The sequence below is a fragment of the Ambystoma mexicanum genome, chromosome 6q (genome assembly GCF_040938575.1).
Source record: "Ambystoma mexicanum isolate Mex_15411 chromosome 6q, UKY_AmexF1_1, whole genome shotgun sequence".
Classification (NCBI taxonomy): Eukaryota; Metazoa; Chordata; class Amphibia; order Caudata; family Ambystomatidae; genus Ambystoma; species Ambystoma mexicanum.
The window spans coordinates 1,039,906,573-1,039,927,870 of record NC_090937.1 but is presented as its reverse complement, the minus strand read 5'-3'; the positions used below and the strand labels follow the sequence as shown (position 1 = coordinate 1,039,927,870).

The following is a 21,298-nucleotide window of genomic DNA, read 5'->3' as shown; positions in this document are numbered from 1 at the left end:
TTTTGCCCACGCCCCACAGGAAATCCCTAAAAATGTTATCAATACTTTTCAATGCCCGCTTTGTGAACTTCAAGGGAAGGGATTGAATGTAATACAAAACCTTTGGAAGCAATACCATTTTGACAGCATTGATTTTAGCCCAAAGAGTTAAAGTCAATCTATCCCATCTAAGTATGTCTTTCAGCAGGGTTTATTTTAATTTATCTATATTAAAGTCCACAGTCCTTCTAATATCCTGCACCAAATAAACACCCAAATATTTCACTGAGACATCTGCCCACTGACAATCCCAATCCAACAGGCTTCTACTTAACGGACTCATTTTCAATGGGAAAACCACTGTTTTCCCCCAATTCACGTTATAGCCCGATAATCGTCCCACTTCCTGCAACATCTCCCGAAGTAAAGTTCCACCTTCAGCCGGATTAGTCAAAACCACTGTTAAATCATGAGCATATGCCAATACTTTTATTTCACTTTCTTTAAATTTCCATCCACAAATATTCTGTTCCCCTCTAATATATGCCAGCAACGGCTCAAGAGCCAAATTGAACAGGAAGGGGGAAAGTGGACAACCTTGCCTATCAAACTGTTCCCCTAAAAAGTTTAAAAGAGCAAGACATAACCTCATTCACCCGATTTTAGCTGAGATGTCACAAATCCCATTAAAAAATTGTGGACCAAAACCCATCTTGATTAAACTGTAATTTTAAAAAGGACCAGCTAACGCAATCAAACGCCTTCTCTGCATCGAAAAAAAAAATAAGTCAAACTTCATCTATTTCCTTATCCGACAGGCTAATTATAGTCAATAAAGTTCTAACATTATCATAACCATATCACTTATCCATAAAACCAACTTGTGAATAATCTATCAACTCCCCCATGTATTTTTGCAACCTAATAGCCATAATTTTCGAAATAATCTTCATATCTACATTCAAAAGGATATACGCCGATAGTTTCCACATTTAGTAGAGTCTTTCCCTTGCTTAGGAATTAGTGTGATGACTGCTTCTCGCATTGAAGGACACAACCTCCCATCTGAAAGAAATCGATTATATAAGCAACACAATTTTGGGATCAAAGCTGTACCAAACGTTTTGTAAAAATCAACCGGTAATCCGTCTAGGCCCGGGGATTTACCCACATTAAGTTGATGGATAGCCTCCTGCACTTCAATTTCACAAATTTGAGCATCAAAACTTTCCCACCCCTCATCAGACAAACAGGGCAGTTCAATTTTTCTACAATACCTCATCATTCTGCGAACCCTCAAAATACAAAGAAGCATAAAAGGATTTAAAACATTCGCAGATATCTCTACTTTTAACCTTCACATTCCCTGTATCATCCAAAATCCTATGAACAAATAACTTTTCAGATAGACATTTCAGCTTGTTAGCCAATAAACGTCCACTCTTATCCCCTTTCTCCCAAAATCTCTGCTTCATAAAATGCACACCTCTTTCAAACTGTTCATCTAAAACTTCCTGTAGTTTATTCCTAGCATCCTCCATTTTTAACCTATCACGTTTGCTACTAGACTGCATATACTTGTGTTGCAAAATTGTAAGTTCATATTCAAGATCTTTAATCCTTTTCTCAACCTCTTTCCTCTTGCTCGAGCGGTTGTTTTAAAAGCATCCCAAACCACTAGACTATCTGCAGACTCCATATTTTCCTCAAAGAAAGTCTCAATAAAAACATTCATTGCTTCGCAAACTTTTTCATCCTTTAGAACATCTTTAGCCTCCATCTATTTCTACTCAAATCGCCTACTACCTTATCAATATTCATTTTCACTAAAGCATGATCAGAAAGACATCTCTCCCCCATATCAACGCTAATAATGTCATCAACCAATCTATCCGAACTAGCAAATAATCTATTCTCGAGTAAGAGAAATGAACAGGGGAATAAAATGAAAATTCACTACTTGTGGGATGAAGTGATCGCCAACCATCAATCAACTCAAATGGATCCAGAAAATCTTGAAAAACACCACTCAACTTAGAACCTGTAAACCTGCACTCTGATAGCCTGTCGAGAGAAGCATCCAGAACACAGTTAAAATCCCCCCCAGGATAATTCTGTCACCATTCATCTTTTTTAGGGATTCTGATAGTGTTTTAAAAAACACAATACCATTAGTACATGGACTGTATATAGATCCCAGCATTAAAACCTTCCCCTCATATTGAACATCCACCAAAATAAATCATCCTTCATCATCCATAAAAACATTCTCAACCTTCACACCCAAAGTTTTGCGAATTAACAGACCCACTCCTCTCGATCTCTCGGAATAACAATTTAATAGCACTTTCATATATTTCGAAGTACCAAAACAATTCTCTGGTTGTTCCGTCAAATGAGTTTCTTGCAGAAAAATCACATCTGCTTTTTCCATTTTCAACGTTGCCACTATGTTTTTCCCTTTTCTAGGACAATTCAATCCCTTAACATTCCACGTTACAAAGTTTAGTGACCCCATCAACTGTAGTTCAAAAAGTAATTTGAATAAACATTCAAAACACTATAAGTCTGAGACTCATAAATCGAAGCAATCCAAGTAGCAAAAATAAAACTGTTATAAAGCATCAAAGACAAACCCTCACACAAAAAACACATAAGACACACAAACACAACATAGACCAAAATCAACCAAATCAAATTGAACATTGTCCAAACTGGACCAAAATATAAAGATAAAAAACTACCCACTGCTGCTAAACTGCAACCCTCAGAACCTATGTCCAATCCATATACAATCAATACATTCTCCCTTGAAACACCATACAAAAAATAGTTAGCATATCATCATATCTATCCACAAAAATACCACATATTCAAATACAGACAATCATCTCCAGAATAAAACACCTGAAGAGCCATCCATATAATAACATGTATATTTTAACAACTTATTAATAGACATTAGCCACCAAAACCCGCCCAATCCCCAAAGTTCAGACTTCTGACTTTGTTTTAGTTGGTTTTTCTTCCTTCCCCACCTTGGGCAATTGACTCTTGCCTTCTAACCCTTGGGTCATTGATAACGGGATGGGAATTAGGGAAAGTGAAACCTGCTTTAGGGTGATGGGAATCAGTGTATCCCATGACGGCGTCTGGGTCTTCTCCTCCTCTTTTGTCGCCCCGTCAGAATACTGCATCTCACCTGGGGTATGCCCCCAAAGGCAACCCCAGATTCCCGTATCCAGGTGATCCTCCCTTGCTCGTCCACCACTAGGGTTGGGATACAAGAGCGATGGCCCTCACCTGGCCACCTAAAGAGAGGGCTTTAATGGGAGAGTACCCCTAGGTTTCTCACAGAATTTATAGTTGCAAATAAGCCATTATAATTATAATTAATTATAATTGTTCTTTTATAACACGCTTAATACTGGAGATCAGTTCCTAAGCCAGAGACCAGGATTTGGACCTGTGTTACTATGCTTTGTCTTGCTTCCAATACAAACGTGTTTCCCCGGAGCTATCCTCCCGGCCTAAAGTATCTCTCACCAGACTACTTGGAAATGACACTGACAGGCCAAAAAGTGATGTTACTGCTTAATACAGATAGCTCAAAGAAATCCCAGATGTTTGTGTTTTGGGCAGTGTGTGGAATTCATGGTGACAACAGTACAGATAGACACAAGTGATCACAGTTCAAGGGTGTTTATTGAACAATTAATTTTGTATGCAGGTTGGAAAAACTAATCTAAACCTAAATCTAAGATGGGAAAAAGCGTCGACCATCAAATGAAAAATAAGGCAGTTGTGTCAAAACAAAAAGGCCTATACTAAGAAACCTATTGCCAAACCTCACACCTAATATAAAAAAGGGTGTGGTATAGTTTTCAGGAAAAGAAAGAAGTGTTTGTAAATAATATGTCAGGATGCAGTAAACTGGTACTCCCTTGCCCATGTTTTCTGCACGGGGTAAGATGGGAGTCTGGAGCACAGCACACACTTGAGCTTTCCCAGCACAAGTTAACAGTTCCAATGGCAGCAATCCGAACCATCGATGGCCAAGTCTCATTTCTCTTGAAAATCTTTTGCCTTCAAGGGCCTGATGTATCCAATAACAAAACAACCACAAGGTTCTCTTTCACAGTTCACATTGGGTGATTACTTCATACCCGGGTCCCCCTCTTCTGGGTGCCGCCCCTTCGCTCACAAATATCAATGTCTTTTCAAACAGTTCTGGTTCACATTCCTTGTTCGGGCTTGCCTTTGTCAACACCCTGTTTTTTGGGACTTTAGACTTTGTCCCCTTTCCGTTAGCAACCCTGTTTTGGGTTCAGTCTCTCCAATTTCACATTCAGTTTGACTCTCAATGTTGATGGGATTCCCTTACCTTTTACTTTCACCATGCAGGATTCACTTCCCTTACTTTCTCAAATGTGTAGATCAAAGTCTTTCGATTGTAAGAGGATTTTACTAGACCTAAGTATGACGACTTTGACCTCTTCTAGTGACTCTCCTACGGCCTTCTGGTTTCTGTAGTTTTGCTCAGACGTGGATCGACCAGAGTCTCTTGGAGCGACACCCACTTGTTGCCGGTTTCCTCAACACTTTTACAGTTCCTTGAAGTTAGGTTCAAACTTGCCACTTTGCATTCTTCATTCAACACAGCCTGGCTCTTAACAGTTCTCCCTTCGACTCATCGGCTGTGATGTACCTCTTGGCTTTCTGCTTTACTGGAGTCAGGAGTTTCCCTCGCTCCCGCCTATCAGCTTCGAGATGCTGCGTGTTCCGTTGACACCGCCTCCATGAAGGTTCTGCGGGTCTGGGACGAAAAGGGCAAGGTTCCTACTCTCCTTGCCACCCTCTAGTTTCCCGCCGCCTTTCTCCTTCTCTTGAACTGCTGTGCCTGCTTAGCCATCTCGTTGTGCTGTCTGCCGTATTTGTAGTGTGCTTTCTCACTCCACTCTTTATCCCTGTGGAGAACGGAAAGGGCAGTCGGGCGTGTGCAATTTTGGTTAATTTCCTGACTTTGCCTGACCTTTGTATCGGGACATGCCAGGTAACCAACATTAAAATCCGTCCATTTTCTATCACAGTAACAAAAAGTATTCATATTGGAAAAAGAGGGTGTTAGAGGTTTCGAGTGACCTACGGGGTAGGTTGGGGGAAAGGTGTCTCAAAAAGAAGAAAATAATTGGTAAACTGAGAAAGACGAGAGGGGTAGTATTTTTTGGGCAAATTACCTACGTGGTAGGATGGGGAAAAGGTGTTAAAAGAAGGGGGATACCGCATCTCACCTGTCACTATCCAAACCCTATTCCCGAGGACCCCCATCCAAGTGATCCTTCCCCACTGGTCCACCCTGAGGAACAGGATCCAGTAGCGATGGCCGTGCCCTGGCCACCTAGATGACAGATCCCTGGGGAATAGCTAGGTAGACACCTTCTGGTTTCTCACTGCAGGTAGTGGGTGGGAATGTCTATGGGCAGCCCTCCAGATAAGGTTCATATCTGGCCTTTTTACGCACTTAATTCTTGTGAATACGGCACCTTTCTTTTTCCTATTCGTATCCATTGCAAGGCTATTCTTGGCAGCACCCTCATAAATCATGGAGTTTTCTGCTGACATCCAACTGGGTTGAGTCATGATCTGTTTATTTAACACTTTCCTGTGTTGGTGTTTTCATCTAGCGAATACTTTTAGAGTATGGAAAGTGTAACACTTGGAAATAAATTAGTGTGTGTTTTTCAATGTATTGAAATGCTTTGATTTTTCTGTGTTACAATGTTATTTCAGAATTTTGCATCACTAATCTGCATTGCAAATTGCTTTTATACTTTAGGAAGTTTCACTAGAATTGGTATTCTTATTGACCCTGATTTTGAAGATTGGTGTAGTGCAGTGTAAAAGTGTATTCTAGCAAAGGCTGCATTTTGGGTTGTTTATCGGCACTGTTTTCATTGGTTTTAATAGAGGTTGCTCTGCTGAAGCATAATTTGTTAAAGTTTACTAGTGATGCGTATATGCATTTCATACTATGGGGGTCATTACAAGTTAGGAGGTAGCCATGCCGCTATTGGCGGCATGGCTTCCCCCTTACCGGGTACCAGGTCCGGATTCCTCGAATGAGGAATTACCGGGCCATTACGACCTTGGAGGGCCCGGTAATTCCTCATTCGAGGAACCCTTCCCCATTCACATTCGAGCCCCCACAGGGCTCAATGGGAATGGGGAGGGTGCTATGTTGTTAGCACCCTGGTCTGCTCGCGGGACCCGCTGAGGGCGCCTGGTAAAACCAGGCGTCCTCAGCGGGTTCCCGCGAGCAGACTCGTAATGAGGCGGTAAGGGATTGACGGCTCTGGCACCTTTACCGGCGTCGTTAACCCCTTACCGCCTCACTTGTAATGACCCCCTTTGTGTTCTATTTATCTCACAAGCACATCAATGGCATTTAATGGCTTGAGGTTTTAGAGGCGTTTTAGTTTTATGAGAGCCTCTGAGCAAGCAGCTGTTTGGCATTTTTCATCAGGAAAGGCTTTTGATGTTAACTACTAGATATGTTTGGTATAGTTTTAAAATATTGGAAGTATGTGCATGTGTGCGTCTGTGTGCGATTGTATGCATGAGAGGCCACATTCACTTGTTAGTTACAGCGAGCAAGCAAGGAACAGCTGGATGTGTGCTCTGAATGTTACTTTTGATACTCCACCGTCCCCTGTAGTGAGCATGTAAAATTCATACCGATAGGGATTGGTGAAAATCTACCAGCAATTCTTTGATTGACTTTTATATGATTTTAATGGGACATTAGTAGTCCTTCCCCCATAAGGATTAGATATTATTTTGTAAATGAGACCAGGTCAACGCTTCCCAACATTGCTGTATATATTTTTAGTAAGGTTGACAGTACTAGTACTTCTCAACAGCTCTGCTATATATTTGGGCACAGTACCCTGGCTGCTCAGTGGACCTGCCATATGGGACAATGAACTAGTCACAACAGGGCTAAAGCACATTTAGTGGCATCATAATCAGATTTCTTAGCGGGACTGGTATGTTTTGGAGCAGTATCTGAATGTTTCATCAGTGGCTTGTAATGACACAGAACCAACATGTGTTTGCAGTTTCAGTATGTAGTTAAACCACTGAAGAGAAAGTCTCTAAGCTTCGCCCTCCATTCTCCTGAGGTGGTAGTATGCACACTGGTGGACAGTGTGAGAAAAATTGCATTGCTGTGGTATGGTTCAAGCCATCCTGCTCTCAGTATTGTGCTTTTACTAACTTCTGATTCTCCCATCTCTGACTATTGTGTGACACTGCCAAATCTCTAGTACCGCCTATACATCTCCTGCTTCATATGTAGGATCGTTTATTGAAAGCAACATGGAGCTTGGGACGAGCCAGCTATGCATGTGGCTGCTGATGCCCTAACCCTACAAGCGTTTCAGACAAGTTAATTTCCTGGCTAAGCCTGTCAGGAAACTTGATTCAGTGGGTTGATAAACCTGCCACACAGATCAATGTTTCACCTGCGAGTTGCAACCCTGTCAATAGCTCGGTGAGTTCATGCATCTGCATGCAATGATATGTGTTCAAGATGGAGATAAAAGTTTTGAATTGTAGCAGAACTAACTTGGGTTTCTGGAGGGTGAATGTTTGATGGTTCAGAACTCGCACATCTCATCAGTGCTGCAATACTTGGCATTCAGTGCAGGTAAAGCATTTGCATGGAAACAAGGTCAGCATCTACTGATGGGAAACTCTAAATCTTGATTTTCCTGCATGACTTCCAAAAGCAAGTTTGCATATATTTCCAGGGAACTACCCCCTCATTTTCAAAATGGCCTATATTTATAAATGGAATATGCCTTTTCAGTTTATATCCCTTATTATTGCTATGCCAAATTCCAAATAAAAAGAATAGAGGAAGAGCAATTATGAACATAGGAGACACAGCACAACAAAAGGCTAACGTATGGGCAGAGAGAAAAGAGAACGTAATGGAAAGGAGGGAGAGCCAGAGTAATACAGTGTGAGAGAAAACAGAGGAATTAACACAAGAGAGAGGCACTGGAGTTACAGCAATGGAGACAGCAAGACAGAGGAGAGAAACAGCAATAATAGTATTTTGAGACTGGATATGCTGAGCGATACAGAGCAAGAGACCACAACAAGAAGCATGGAAACACTCAATAGTGAGAGATAGAGCAACATAGTGGGAGACAGGGATACAAAGTGGCAACAGGAAGGGTAGAGCCAAAATATGAGGAAGAGACCAAGAAACATAGGTAAAGAGGCAGCAACAGTCGAAAGGCATAGTGGTGATGCTGGTAGAGAAAATGACTTTATTTATGAATACACAACTAGTTTGTATATGGCTCTGTAGCTATAGTAAAAAGAGGTTCTGTGTCCTAATGTCATGATATGATAACTGGATTCAAATACATTACAGATAACATGAAATACTGCTATATTGTTTCTAGTATTTTGCAAACATTTAACTTTATTCACATATTGGATGGATGTCAAACACCTTTTACTCTCTTGCAAAGGTGAATACTCAATTTTACTCTCTTGAATTTGGATTTACTCTTCAAATCTCAAAATAAGGAGTAAAATACCCCTGCATCAAAATCCTATCTGCAGCACTGGCTGTAGGGATTAGAATGGTCACAGACAGTTAATGAGTGGGAAAGTAACCAAATAATACCCCAAAACTGCTGCCTTCCTCATGCCATCTTCTTAGACATATTCCAATGCAATAGTTTCGGCTTGTAGATCGTGCTTATGCGCTACCTAATAGCCATAACTGAAAATGTGACTCATGTTTTTTGAAAACAATTGTAGCTAAGTAACAGAATGTTTGTGGAATTTGAAGATGATGAGGTATGTAAACAACTTGAAAGTTTGAACATAAAACAGGACCACACATTCAAGAGTTCGCTGGTACCAGTAGAGATAGTAGCAAAGCCACGTAACTGGCTATAGGCTTGTCGGGCACATTATGGTAAAACAAGGGGCCATGGCTATTGTTATCAAATAAACATGATTTCAGTACGTATGAAAAACTGGAACACATAATCCGGTAAATGTAAATCGTGCCAGCCATACAATGACAGCTGCTAATTATGCATGCCCCTACTCAGGTAAGTGGTTAAGTCCTGCTACCCAAAATGTACCCTGTTTTTCTGACTGCTGCTCTGAATTTCAGACACTTAAAAAGAAGAACACGAAAGGCAGAATTGGGCCCTTTTCCCTTGATCCAAGGTGACTACTGAACCATCTCTTCTGGTTGATTACAGGCCTGAGTGTTGCTTCCGTACTGAGAAGAGCTTGGCTATTATTGAGCAAGATCTTTCAGAATGGGACCTTTTACACATCAGTAGGACTCTAGATAAATGCTATAAAGGGCAGCTGAATTTAGAACACAGTTCAAATGCAACTTCTATGTGGTGCATACCAATTCTGCACCAATATCAGACACACACAGGCATAAATTGATCAAACAAATAAAATACATGATTTGTAATGTTCACCAAGTTTAGTTATGTTAAATCCATAGGTTTCTTTCTTTCCTTTGTTCATCTAACACATGTTTTAGCTTTAACGCTCTGTAAACTGTATCAAGACTGCTATTGAATGAACAAAGTTTTAGCTTAAGGTGTAGTCGAAATACCTGAGGTAAAGGTCTACAAGGCCTGGAAAGTGAGCAGCAAAAGAATACGATTTAGTCCAAAAAGGTAACATCTCTTCAAGAGTCTGTGTTTTACCTTTTTTTAAGCACTTGATGTACTTTGCACTCACCTATGCGCTTGCCACATCCCATTTTCAATGTTAGTCCACTGATCCCGATTAAGATTCAAGGTTAGTTTTGATTCATAGAACTTTTTTCCAAACTATAAATATATATATTTTTTATTTTGTAGGGCTTCTATCATTTGGTGTGAAGGAATCTGCCTGGGTCAACAAAGTCTTCACAGCCATCAACGTCCTGGTGCTCCTCTTTGTGATGATTGCTGGTTTTGTCAAAGGCGATGTCGGAAATTGGAAAATCAGTGAAGAGTTTCTCAAAAATATCACAGCTGAAGCCGAGTAATACATGCATGTTTTCTTTTACTTCACATTTGGTTTCAAGGGCTCGATATTTGTGCTACATTGATATTTGTACGGAAACACTTTTCAAAGATGTGTGATGTAATGCAGTAGTTCCTTCTTTAGCATGACTAGTGTGAAGACGTGTAGAAGAAAAGTTGAAACTTGCTACGTTGTTGCCTGCAAGCCCCTTTTCTGTGTGGTTTTACTTTACTTTATTTTACTTCACTTTACTTTACTTTACTTTAGAACACTTGTAAAGCGCAGCCATGGACCTCTGGGCATTAGGGCGCTGACAAAAACATAAAACAAGAAATGGGCTTCAAGAAAAGAGCCACAGAGAGCAGAAGCCATCAATGGACGGAATCAGTTATGTACACAGCCGGGTTTTCAGGTCCTTTTTAAAGGACTGTAAGTTGGACAGAGTTCTCAGATCTAGAGGGAGGTTATTCCAAGCCATAGGGGTGGCGAGGTAAAAGGCTCCTTTTTCGGCCCTTCTGGTTCTGCTTCTAGGAGTACTCAAAGGTTTCCGGTTGCTGGATCTCAAAGCTCTCGTTTTTGGATTTTGTCTGATAAATTACCTATGATAGCTTGGCATAGGGTCTTGGATGCATTTGAAGGTGATCACCGGTAATCGATATTGCACTCGGGCCTCCACCGGGAGCCAATGCAGGCCCTTTCTAGCAACGGAGACGTGATCACGGCATTTAAGCCCTGTCATGAGACACATTGCACAATTCTAAATAACTTGAAGTCTATTGTGTGTTGCCAGTTGCCATAACTACAGGTGTGGTGATGCTGCATAGTTGACTGTTAACCTGGTATGACCTGTGACCTTGCAAGGGGTGAAGGGTGTTGGATTGGACAGTAATGTGGTGGGATTTGAGCGAGGTGTAGAGTTTTCATGGTGTCAGTTTTAGTGACGACAGTGGGTGTGCAAGTGGATGTTTCACTCGATGGTGAGTGCGGGCGTACAGGGTGTGTAATCTTAGGTGGTAAGGTAAGTAGAAAGCTGAGGAGCTTAGTGAGAGGCCACGGGTGGGGGGGGACAGGGTCCATGTCTAGTGCTTCGTCAGAATGAGAAACGTTATCCTGGCGAAAAGGCAAGATCTTGTTGTCATTGTTCCTGTTTTATTTTTTGTTTTCGTGCAACAGATATTTTTGAGGCTGTCCAACCTTTGGGAAGACTATTTAATTCGGTGAATGAACATCAACGTCCAGCCTAGCAGCTATGACTACTTCCGTTTGACTAGAGTACGGCATTCAGTAGACACGGACACCATAATATAGGTCTGGAAGTGTTTGACATAAAGTTGGGAAGGTACATTTCCAGCTTGCTGTATGTGGTTTGCGTCAAATGATTATGGTGCAACTTGTTGAGTGTCTAATGAGTAGAAAGTAGATGACAGTATGCCTGATGCATTTGTGCCATTGTGAAAACGCTCTCGCTTCAGTCTGGCCTCATAAAGAGAGGCATAATGATGCGCCTGTATGGAGACCTCCAATAATACTCTGAGACTATAAAGCAAACAACATATTGAAAAATACAACACTGCAAGGATAGGATCTACACAGCCTCTCACTAAGATTAGTCACAGAATAATGAAAACCAGAGTACAAAACAGCTTATTTACTATACTTTCTAACAAAATTGTTTAAATAACTGATACCATTATTAAGAATTTGGCCGATGGTAGTAAAAATGCTGATATTTAATTTTCACCAGAGGAAAAGTCATAAAATGTGCTATCAGTGATTGCTCCTTTTTTGCACTGTTTTTTTAATTGTATCATTTGGTTTACAGAAAATCTTAAATACCTAGAAAGAAACAAAAAATACGAGTGTAAAAACATGAATGTGAAATAGGAAACACGTATAGAGTTGAAACACATACTCCCCTCGCATCCCCTCTCCCTCACCTCTTGTTATATTCCAGCTCTACCAGAAATGTCGTCAGGCCTAGTACGGAAGTCGCCTGTCTGTTTCCCATTTCCTTCCTCTCTGTGCCTTAGCTCTTGTACTATCTGAAATTTTGTCAGGCCGAGTATGATAGTTAATTTCACATTCTTTTTGATCATGGCCTGTAAGAATGTCATTGTATTTTCCCTTGTTCCCTCTCTTGCCTTAAAGCGCTTTGAAATACATTGTGTATAGGCGCTATATAAATAAACTAGCATATCATATCATACTCCATGCTACAATGAATCAGACATCAGTAACGAGTAAAGCGGGGTGAACTTCCCCAAAAGTGATCCCTCACATTTGCAGGTCACCAAGCCAACTGTCCAGTGATATGAGAATATTCACGGCTCAGATTTGTAAGTACAGACCATCCTCCAACCCCCACCAAAGCACCCCTCCCGTTACTCCACTGGACTCCATGGCCTCCCAAACACCAAAGCAACAGTCTAAACGTGTTTCTATTTCCAGCACAAAACCATTGGAAAGAGAAAAAAAGTTTTACCATGCCCCACTATCTTGAAAACCTGCCAGGACCTAGTGGAGCAGTGAGGAATATTAAAGGGCCCTGTGGGTGGGGGCACAAACAACCTGTCCTCCCTTGCAAGGCCCTAGTTTTGTATTCCTGGGAGACCTCAAACATTTCCTCATGAATCCCAGAAAAGTTGTAAAAGTTTGCAGGACACGAAACCACCCAAGAGTCGGATGATTCAGCAAATCCCTTACGTTTTTGCCCATTCCCTCCTCATTAAAACCATGTGCTAAATTAAACAAACATATTATGATTCAGGACGTCTTCCTTATATTATCAAAACCACAAGTGTACCAGGTTCAATGTTGTGCTTTTCCCCTCCAATACCTCACACACCCATGCCAGAGGTCATCTCCTGCATTAACAGTGAGCAATCAAGACGTGATTAAATATTTGTAAACACATCTCAACAAGCATGTACCGGCTACTAATCAAATGCTTTAGTTTTTCACGCTTGATAGTACTTTACACAGTTTCCAAAATCTAATTCATAATTGACTGCTTGTCTGTTTACAAAGAAGACTCAAAATTCAGGTAATTTAGCAACCTTTATTAAAAAAAAAACGGAATATATTTCTTTAGAGATGATATTCGAGATTGATCATTATATAATAACGTTTGTTGTTGTAACATAGCTTAACCAAAATGGATAGATAAACCAAACCCAGGTATATTAGGAGAAGGGGGTGGTGTGTGACAGCACAATACTATCCACCATATTTTTCCCTCTGATATAATCCACTTTCATAAGTGGGTGTCAGCTCAATGCTCCACAGCAAATAGAAGCGCAGGAACCTCTTTGGCCGTGTGGCCTGTGTGGCTTTGCAGTCTAACTGCTGTATTTGTTGGCAAAACCACTCAGTACTGACATCAGGGAGCGACTTCGATTTGTGCTCTCCTCACATAGTGCTCTCCAATTGAATTTACAAATTCTAGGTTGACACTCTTTAGATGCCAATGGACTTTTATTCTTTTTGTTCACCCCAAAGCACATTATTTGTGACTTTGAGTTGATTTTAAGACCATTGACCTCAAGATACTGGAGTTCACTATTAACCAATTGTTGGAGGCTCATTTGGGTGGAATTCAGTATTATTGGCTCATCAGTGTAGGCCAAATCCAAACAATATGGTGCTTACAAATTATGTGGAGCAGGCTCGTATTGCCTTCTGGTTATTTGATAAATCTGCAACAAAGAGGTTAACTATCAATGGTGACAAAACACAACTGTGTTTAAGGCCCTGTGACATCACGGTCTTCCTTGTAGTCTCTGTCAACATTTTTACCGCCATGCTTATGCTGGTGTCCGAATTTAGAGCCATTGCTAAAAGACCTGCTTTCGGACCTCATTCCTGATGTTTTTCCAACAACTGATAGCTATCCACCATGTCAAAGACATAAGAGTCTATTGTCAATTGATGGCCCCTTCTCCTTTGATTGTGCTATATGACTTAGTTGAATTAATTAAAATTAATGAATGTAAACATATTGACAGAAGTATACTGTATGCCTGTTTGTGTAACTGGAAAGAAATTCTCAGCCCATTCCCATGTCGTTAGTTCTACCGACAAGCCTTTAGCAAAGTGCTGTTGTGGTGCTGCTTCCTCAATCCACCCAGCTTTGGATGTATTTGAGATATAATGTAATCATATGGAGATAATGTTAAACCTAGTCTGGAAGGGCTATGGCAGTGAAGGTGATCAACAGAAGACTTCAGGCAAGATTTGAGGAAAAAGACAAGTTTTGTTGGACTGTACAGTACAGGATAGGACGAAGATAAAACCAATGTTGGGTATGTATCCGAAATCATAGTGAGGCAAATGGAACTGATAAATGTAGAGGGGGAATGTTCATAAGGCTTAGAGCCATCCTTTGGTGGGGTTACTGGCCTGGGTTAAGGTTCAGATAGTGTTCACTGTCCTTTCGAGCTCTCTACAAGGGCAAACTGCCTGGTGATAGAGAAGGAGGAGAATGGTACTTCTCAGAGCCCAATGACATTTGATTTATTCTCCGTCATTGTGGATTTTCAGGCCGTTGTCATTATTGTCTCCTGCTAAGGGCAACTTCCTTTCAACTAGGTCAGCAAATGTTATTTCGTGCCATTGATGGACATGACCATTTGTGACCCGATCCAGTCCGGAGCAAATGACTAGCCCCTCTCTTGTGCGCTCTTTCTGGTGTTTTTATGTTTGGGCCACACAAGTTCTCTACCACAGTTTAAGAAGGCTTACAGTTGGCTCAATCAGTTATTGTGGCCCCTCCATAATACATGCCTCAATGACACCACCTTCCAGCTTCCTTGCTGTCTGATAGCCTTCTTGGCTTGGCAAAGCCTGTGTTGGTTTCCTGCACCTAAATGCCCATCTTTTTTGACTGCCCACATCCATCTGACAGCATTGTTTCTCCTTCGGTATCTCCCCTCACTCCTCTCTCTCACTGGCTTCCTTCTTCCTCCTGGTATTTCACTTCCCCAATCCCACCTTCTCCCTGGTACTGCCTTCCTCTGTTTGGTTACCTTATATTTGTCCTCCTCCTCCTTCCTCCTAACTACTCCTCTCCTTCCATATTTCCCAAATTTCCCCCTTGTACACATTTTTCTCCCTGCTCTCTGCTCCTTCCTTCACTCTGCCTCCTACGCTATAGCCATCTGCCAACCCCCACATCACCCCTGTAGTCCTGCCTCTTTTATATGCTGTGTTGTGAATGTATGTGTTTGCTAAGTGTTTTCTCCTGCAGTGGCTCGAGGATAGGGCCTAGGGATTGTCCCACTTGAATTGGCAGTGGCACCTCCCTGTATGAAGCCATGGAGCCTCTAATTACCAATGATTGACCGTGGCTCTGCAGGTTGAGGGTATAACTAACCAGGAAACCAACCTGGAATCAGGCAGCCTTGCTATGGAAGACACCCGATTCCTCAATGGTCCTCTCTCTACCCAACATGTGTTTTCTATACTTATGGTGCCTGATGCTTGTGGCCTTATCTGCATTCCTGATGCCAGCCACCTTGAGGTAATCAGCAGTCCACACAATGGGCTGTGAGCAAGTGGACAGTATTTCTCTGTGTTTGATCACGGCTGTGCGAATGAGTTGTGCGCCCACGTGCCTGGGATCCTAGGTCAAATACATTTTGCCTGTCCCTTTAAGGAGATGATTGTTGGCACAAACAAAGAGGCCCATGCATGGTAAGGAGGACCTGGAGGGTAGAATCACATATTTTGTGGTCTCTCCTGGACCCTACGGTCTCTATCTCCCGAATAAGCAACCTCGGGTTGTCTCGTCCTGAAGAAGATTCCAGAAATCATATTACAGAATTGAAACATGTAACCTTCAGTTAGTTGTTTCTTCTGGCACTTAGATAATTGTTGTTTAGGCATGGTACTTCACACTTTTGCACCCTTTTCTCTATATTAGAAGCCTCAATGTATGTATTTGTTATTTCTTATGCCAGACTGTCCTCTAGTATGTGCATGTACTATAAGCTTTATGTGGTGCATAACCAATCTTGTAAATCTTGACTTGATATGAGGTCATTTCAGTTGCTTTGTTTTCAAGACATCTAAATATGACGACACAACTTCAAAGTGGAGGCCCAATTAGCAGGTGCTTGATTAGGAACAACAAGAAAGTGCACATTTCTGAACTATGCCATGTCCCTTCTGTAATGTTTGTTCGTAATAGATATATACAAAGATGAAGTCAGACATGTTGCTTGAAGGCCTCTGTGTGAGTTTTCCAGGTTTTCCCTGTGACTATTTTGACAGCGGCTATTTTAATCATGGTCTTTTTACTGCGGCTGTTTGTGTTGATTGCTTTTTTATTTTTAAAGGGGGGTTCCCCTCCAAGCACCAACTGAAACCACCACCACCACCACCTCACCATGTCACCCACGACCCCCCAAAACCCTACCCCAAATACACAACACATACATGAATCTTTTTTAAGCAGTTGACAAAATTGCCCACAGTTAAAGCACCACGATTAAAATAGCCGCGCAGAAAACACAGTACCCACTCCATAAGCTTAGATTGCAGAGTATGAATAACATCAGAGCACTTACACTACAGTTCTATCTGGAAGTGCGCATTTTTGGTACAGTCTCGCCTTGATTAGTCTTCACTAATTAGTCTTCATACAATGGTCTCCAGCACAAATGGCTGCAATTCAATTTTTTATAAAAGTAGTATTTGGGCAAACAGTATCTACTATCTTATCTACTATGAATGGTGAAATAGATCCCTTCAGAGAATCCCCTAAAGAAAGATGCCATTTTAGTTAAATGTCAAGTATTAACTTAAAATAATATAAAATGAAAGGAAAGAAAACCAAATCCAGAAATCTCAAAACTCTCACCAAATATCCAGCTATAGCATTATGCGTTTACCTTCCAGTTTTGGTAAGACCTACTCATTAAGCTTTGTACTGGTCATTAGATCTGCATGCCACACCTCAAGCCCTGGTAGTGTTTTACAAATTGATCAAGACCCTGACGTGTGATGATCAGTTTATAGTTACCATATTGAAAACTATGTTTTGAGTCAAGGAGTTTCAGCTTTTTAGTGCATAACTGTACCAAAATGTATGACACATATTGGCTAGACTACACTGGTTTCAAAGATAGCAGATGAAAGGCAACACACGCACACACACACACACACTCTCTCTCTCTATCTCTCTCTCTCTCTCTGTCTCTGACACACACACACACACGCACGCACACAAATAAGGTGGCAGTTAGCACTGCACAAAACGACCAAATACTTGGTTTGTGAAAAGAGCACCACAACGCCAAAAGTAGACCTGGAAATGTAATCTGGTAAGAAGATCACTACCTGCAACGGAAAATCCACCCGTAGAAAAACGCATATCGCAACAAAGTTTGAATCAAAAGAAAAAACATGCCCATGAGTATCAACAAACAATGAAAACAGAAAAAGTAAAAAATAGTTTTTTAATATCCCCACGTCATACATAAATGTACATCTCTAATATAAGAGTGGCCAGCCTCTCTTCCATATGGGTTATGCCATATATATCCAAATACTGTCAATGGAGATTCAACTGAGACTTGGCACAGCGATTTCTAAAGAAAAAAATCAGGTTAATATTTATAGTGTGCAAAACTCCCCCTCAAAAGGTGCAGCCAATGTGTGAAAAAGATCCATATGACATATTCAAACAACACTTAACAATAAAGTGGAATACACACAACAAGAAACCAAATATGAAAAGGCACAATAGACAGTACTAACCAAGGTCTGCCAAACAAAAAACATTTTTAACATGAAAACGTCAACCGAAGCTACGTGGGGTGCGGCTGCGTGGGTCCCCATTGACACAACAAGTAGGGCCCGGCCATCCTCAGGACATGTTATATAGTCAAGACAGAATCAATGATCCCTATCGTTCGTCAGTGAAGAGTACAATAGGAGTACCTAAAATAATATGAAAAACAATCAATGTAGTCAATTCAAGGAACCCAAGCTAATGTTCAAGAAACAGTACTTAGAACAGTACTTATGTGATGAAAGGAAAATACCTTAGTACGGGTCTCTATTCATATACTAAATTCCTCTGCTATGACCTCAACAGGGTTCAACATCATTTTCCCTCTTCAGGAGTAATTCAACTCAGCATCACATCGCCAAAGTGACCGACCTACAACTTTGACACACATATTGTTAGAGGGGTGTACAAACGTTCCCCAAAGAAATACAGTGCCGATCACAGGTCAGCACTACAGGACTAGATGCTTCTTACCGAGCGTTCGGAAAGTCTGTTTTTGGTTGCTCGAAGTTAGAATGCGCCTGCAGATCTAAAAGTACAGATGCAGCATCGAAAGTACCAATATAGATGTATAGGAATCTATTGTATATTGTCCGTTGTTAAGGATTTCAATCGGGCAATACACCCGGGTCTCAGCCTAGCATGCAATGCAAAAATTAAATACTTATTTTATTGTGTCTATAGGTTCAATATTCTGAGTGATATACCACTCATAGCACACCCCTTCTCAAAATACCCCCAGGTCACAATGGACCAGGAATAAGGCTGGTTGGTAAAGGTAATATTTATTTATTTATTTTAAATTCAAATCAAACATATATTTTAATATATATGGGGCAGCAATCACCAATGTGGTAACAATACAAATCAGAAAGTAAGTAAGGCAGTTGAATTCACTTATAGCAACACAGAATATAAAACACGGAAAAGACAGTGTTGGCTTGTTGAAAAGATAGCACTTAAATTAAGATTTCCCCCTGAAAATTTCTCAACTCACAACGAAGCACTTCTATACAGATGTAAGGGAGCAGCATGTATTCAGGAATATAGAACAGTGTACAGGGTTTGAATACAATCTTCCCTCTCTAAACAAGAGAGAAAAACATTTTGGACATTTTACACTTTTAAAATGACATTGGAATGGCTGAGCAAAACAATGAAAACTCTGCAAAAATCCTTAAATAGATATAAATTCCTATGGGAGAAACGCTAAAAAGATCCTAACAAACATAGGCTATAATATGAGCAACAGTACACACATTGAATCAGAATGGAAGTTTGGAAATACTTTGAATGGGAAAACACACGTGTAAAACCTTTGCAAAAATGTGAATTCCCGCCACAAGGCTATGATTGGTCAAAGGCACAGTTCCCTCCTTGCTCTTTGCTGGTAGGATGACAGAACTGGTTGTCATATTTTATGATGTGACTTTGGAACCTCCCACAGTTATTTGGACCAAAATTTAACTTTTCCACAAATACAGATTTATATAATTATGCCCGCTAATAAAATCAGACACATACATATTTTGTGGGTTACATTTACATCCAACTCCCAAGTCGGTGTGACCTGGCTTTGTCTTTCTGTGGAATTTGGACAATTTTAAAGGTTTGGCCTAACAATTCCTAATTCGGTACATATATGTGCAATCAACCCTAGAACATAGGTACACAATATTAGATTTGCAGCATTAATAGTTTCTGCGCAATTAGTCCTTTTGCATAACTACAGTTCCTTACGCAGTAAGAAATCCTACCAAGTCTTCATATGTCTATCATAAATTCAGATTTCAATGTATGTACTTTTCATTCCTTTACTTATTTTTGCTGCCACATAACATGTCATGAAGTTCTGTGGCAAAATAAGCAATTTAAACTCAAAATCACAGGTCAGTTTTTTTTTTTTACTTCCCAAGTGTGAGCAAATGGCCAGTCCTTTGAATTTCTTTGGCTTTTTGTCAGAGTTCTTTGGCTTTCTGTCAGAGTTAACGCAAGTTGGGGAAATAACTCCCTTCCCCAGACATGTACAACTTGGTTCACTAGCCTGCTAAGTATGGTCTTATTTTCACAATGTTCACAATGCCGGGGGAATGACTCACTTCCCCTGGTCTTTCTCAGATTTCTCACAGTGCTTGGGACAAGACTCCCTTGCCCTGGCCCATCTGGAGTTACTTTCAGTGTTCACAATGCCTGGGGGAATGACTCCCTTCCCCTGGTCTTTCGCAGGTTTCTCACAGTGCCGGTGAAATGACTCCCTTCTCCTGGCCCTTCTTAAGTTTCTTTCAGTGTTCACAATGACAGAAGGAATCACTCCCTTCCCCTGGTCTTTCTCAGGTTCCTCACAAGGCCTGGGGAATGACTCCCTTCCCCTCCTCAGGCTTCTTGCAGTATTCACAATTGGGATTGTATGTAGCAGTTCTGGTTCACTAGCCTACCAGATACTGTGATGAAGGAGAGGGTTAGTGATCTCCTTTTCCCTTGGGTTCACAATGCCTGGGGGAATGACTCCCTTCCCCTGATCTTTCGCAGGTTTCTCACAGTGCCAGTGAAATTACTCCCTTCTCCTGGCCCTTCTTAGGTTTCTTTCAGTGTTCACAATGACAGAGGGAATCACTCCCTTCCCCTGGTCTTTCTCGGGTTCCTCACAAGGCCTGGGAAATGACTCCCTTCCCCTTCTCAGGTTTCTTGCAGTATTCACAATTGGGATTGTATGTAGCAGTTCTGGTTCACTAGCCTGCCAGATACTGTGATGAAGGAGAGGGTTAGTGATCTCCTTTTCCCTTGGGTGTGGGTACCAGGCCCCGCTTAATTCTTTACAGGTTGCTTCTGATATACCTTGTTCACTACTCAGGTATTTACTTGGCTCCCTTTACTTAAGGCAGTCTCTGTGTTTCTAAACAGGTCCCAACAACCCTTGTACCTCTGTATTCGTTGCTGGATCTTCTTTGCCTGCACGGATTGCTAGCACCTGCTGCTCCATTCTGCCTCCTGCATTCTCTCTCTCTCTCTCTCTCTCTCTCTCTCTCTCTCTCTCTCTCTCTCTCTCTCTCTCTCTCGGGTGCATCACTGGCTGCTGCAGCTCTGCAGTGGTGGAGGCTGGGTGGCTGGAGGCTCTCTCCACATCTGCACGGTTCGATGCTTTCCTTCCACCTGGCTTCTCGGCCTGCACAGAGTGCTCCCACTGCTCTGTTCGGTTTCCTGCATTCTATCTGTCTCACGGGTTCCTCGCTGGCTGCGGCAGCTCCACAGCAGTAAAGGCTGGGTAGCTGGAGGCTCTCTCCACGTCTGCACGGTTTGTGGCTTCCTTCCACCTAGCTTCCGTTCTCCAGCCCTCTGGTCTATTTGCCAATTGCATACTGAAAAAAGATGGCCCTTGAGTGGCTCTTGTTTCCTGGTCTCCTGTCCCTTTTTGCATGGCACAGCTTCCTTGCTCAATGCTCGTCGAGGGAGGGCTTAATT

General features: G+C 41.4%; 1 protein-coding gene across 3 annotated transcripts in view; it reads left to right on the top strand.

Moving 5' to 3' along the window:
- Positions 1-21,298, top strand: part of SLC7A2 (solute carrier family 7 member 2) — a 574,284-nt gene that overhangs the window by 370,302 nt on the left and 182,684 nt on the right. For all 3 annotated transcript variants that reach the window (XM_069631574.1, XM_069631576.1, XM_069631575.1), the window contains one exon: positions 9,900-10,065. In XM_069631574.1, the coding sequence (XP_069487675.1) occupies positions 9,900-10,065 (166 nt within the window). The remainder of the gene's footprint in view (positions 1-9,899; positions 10,066-21,298) is intronic.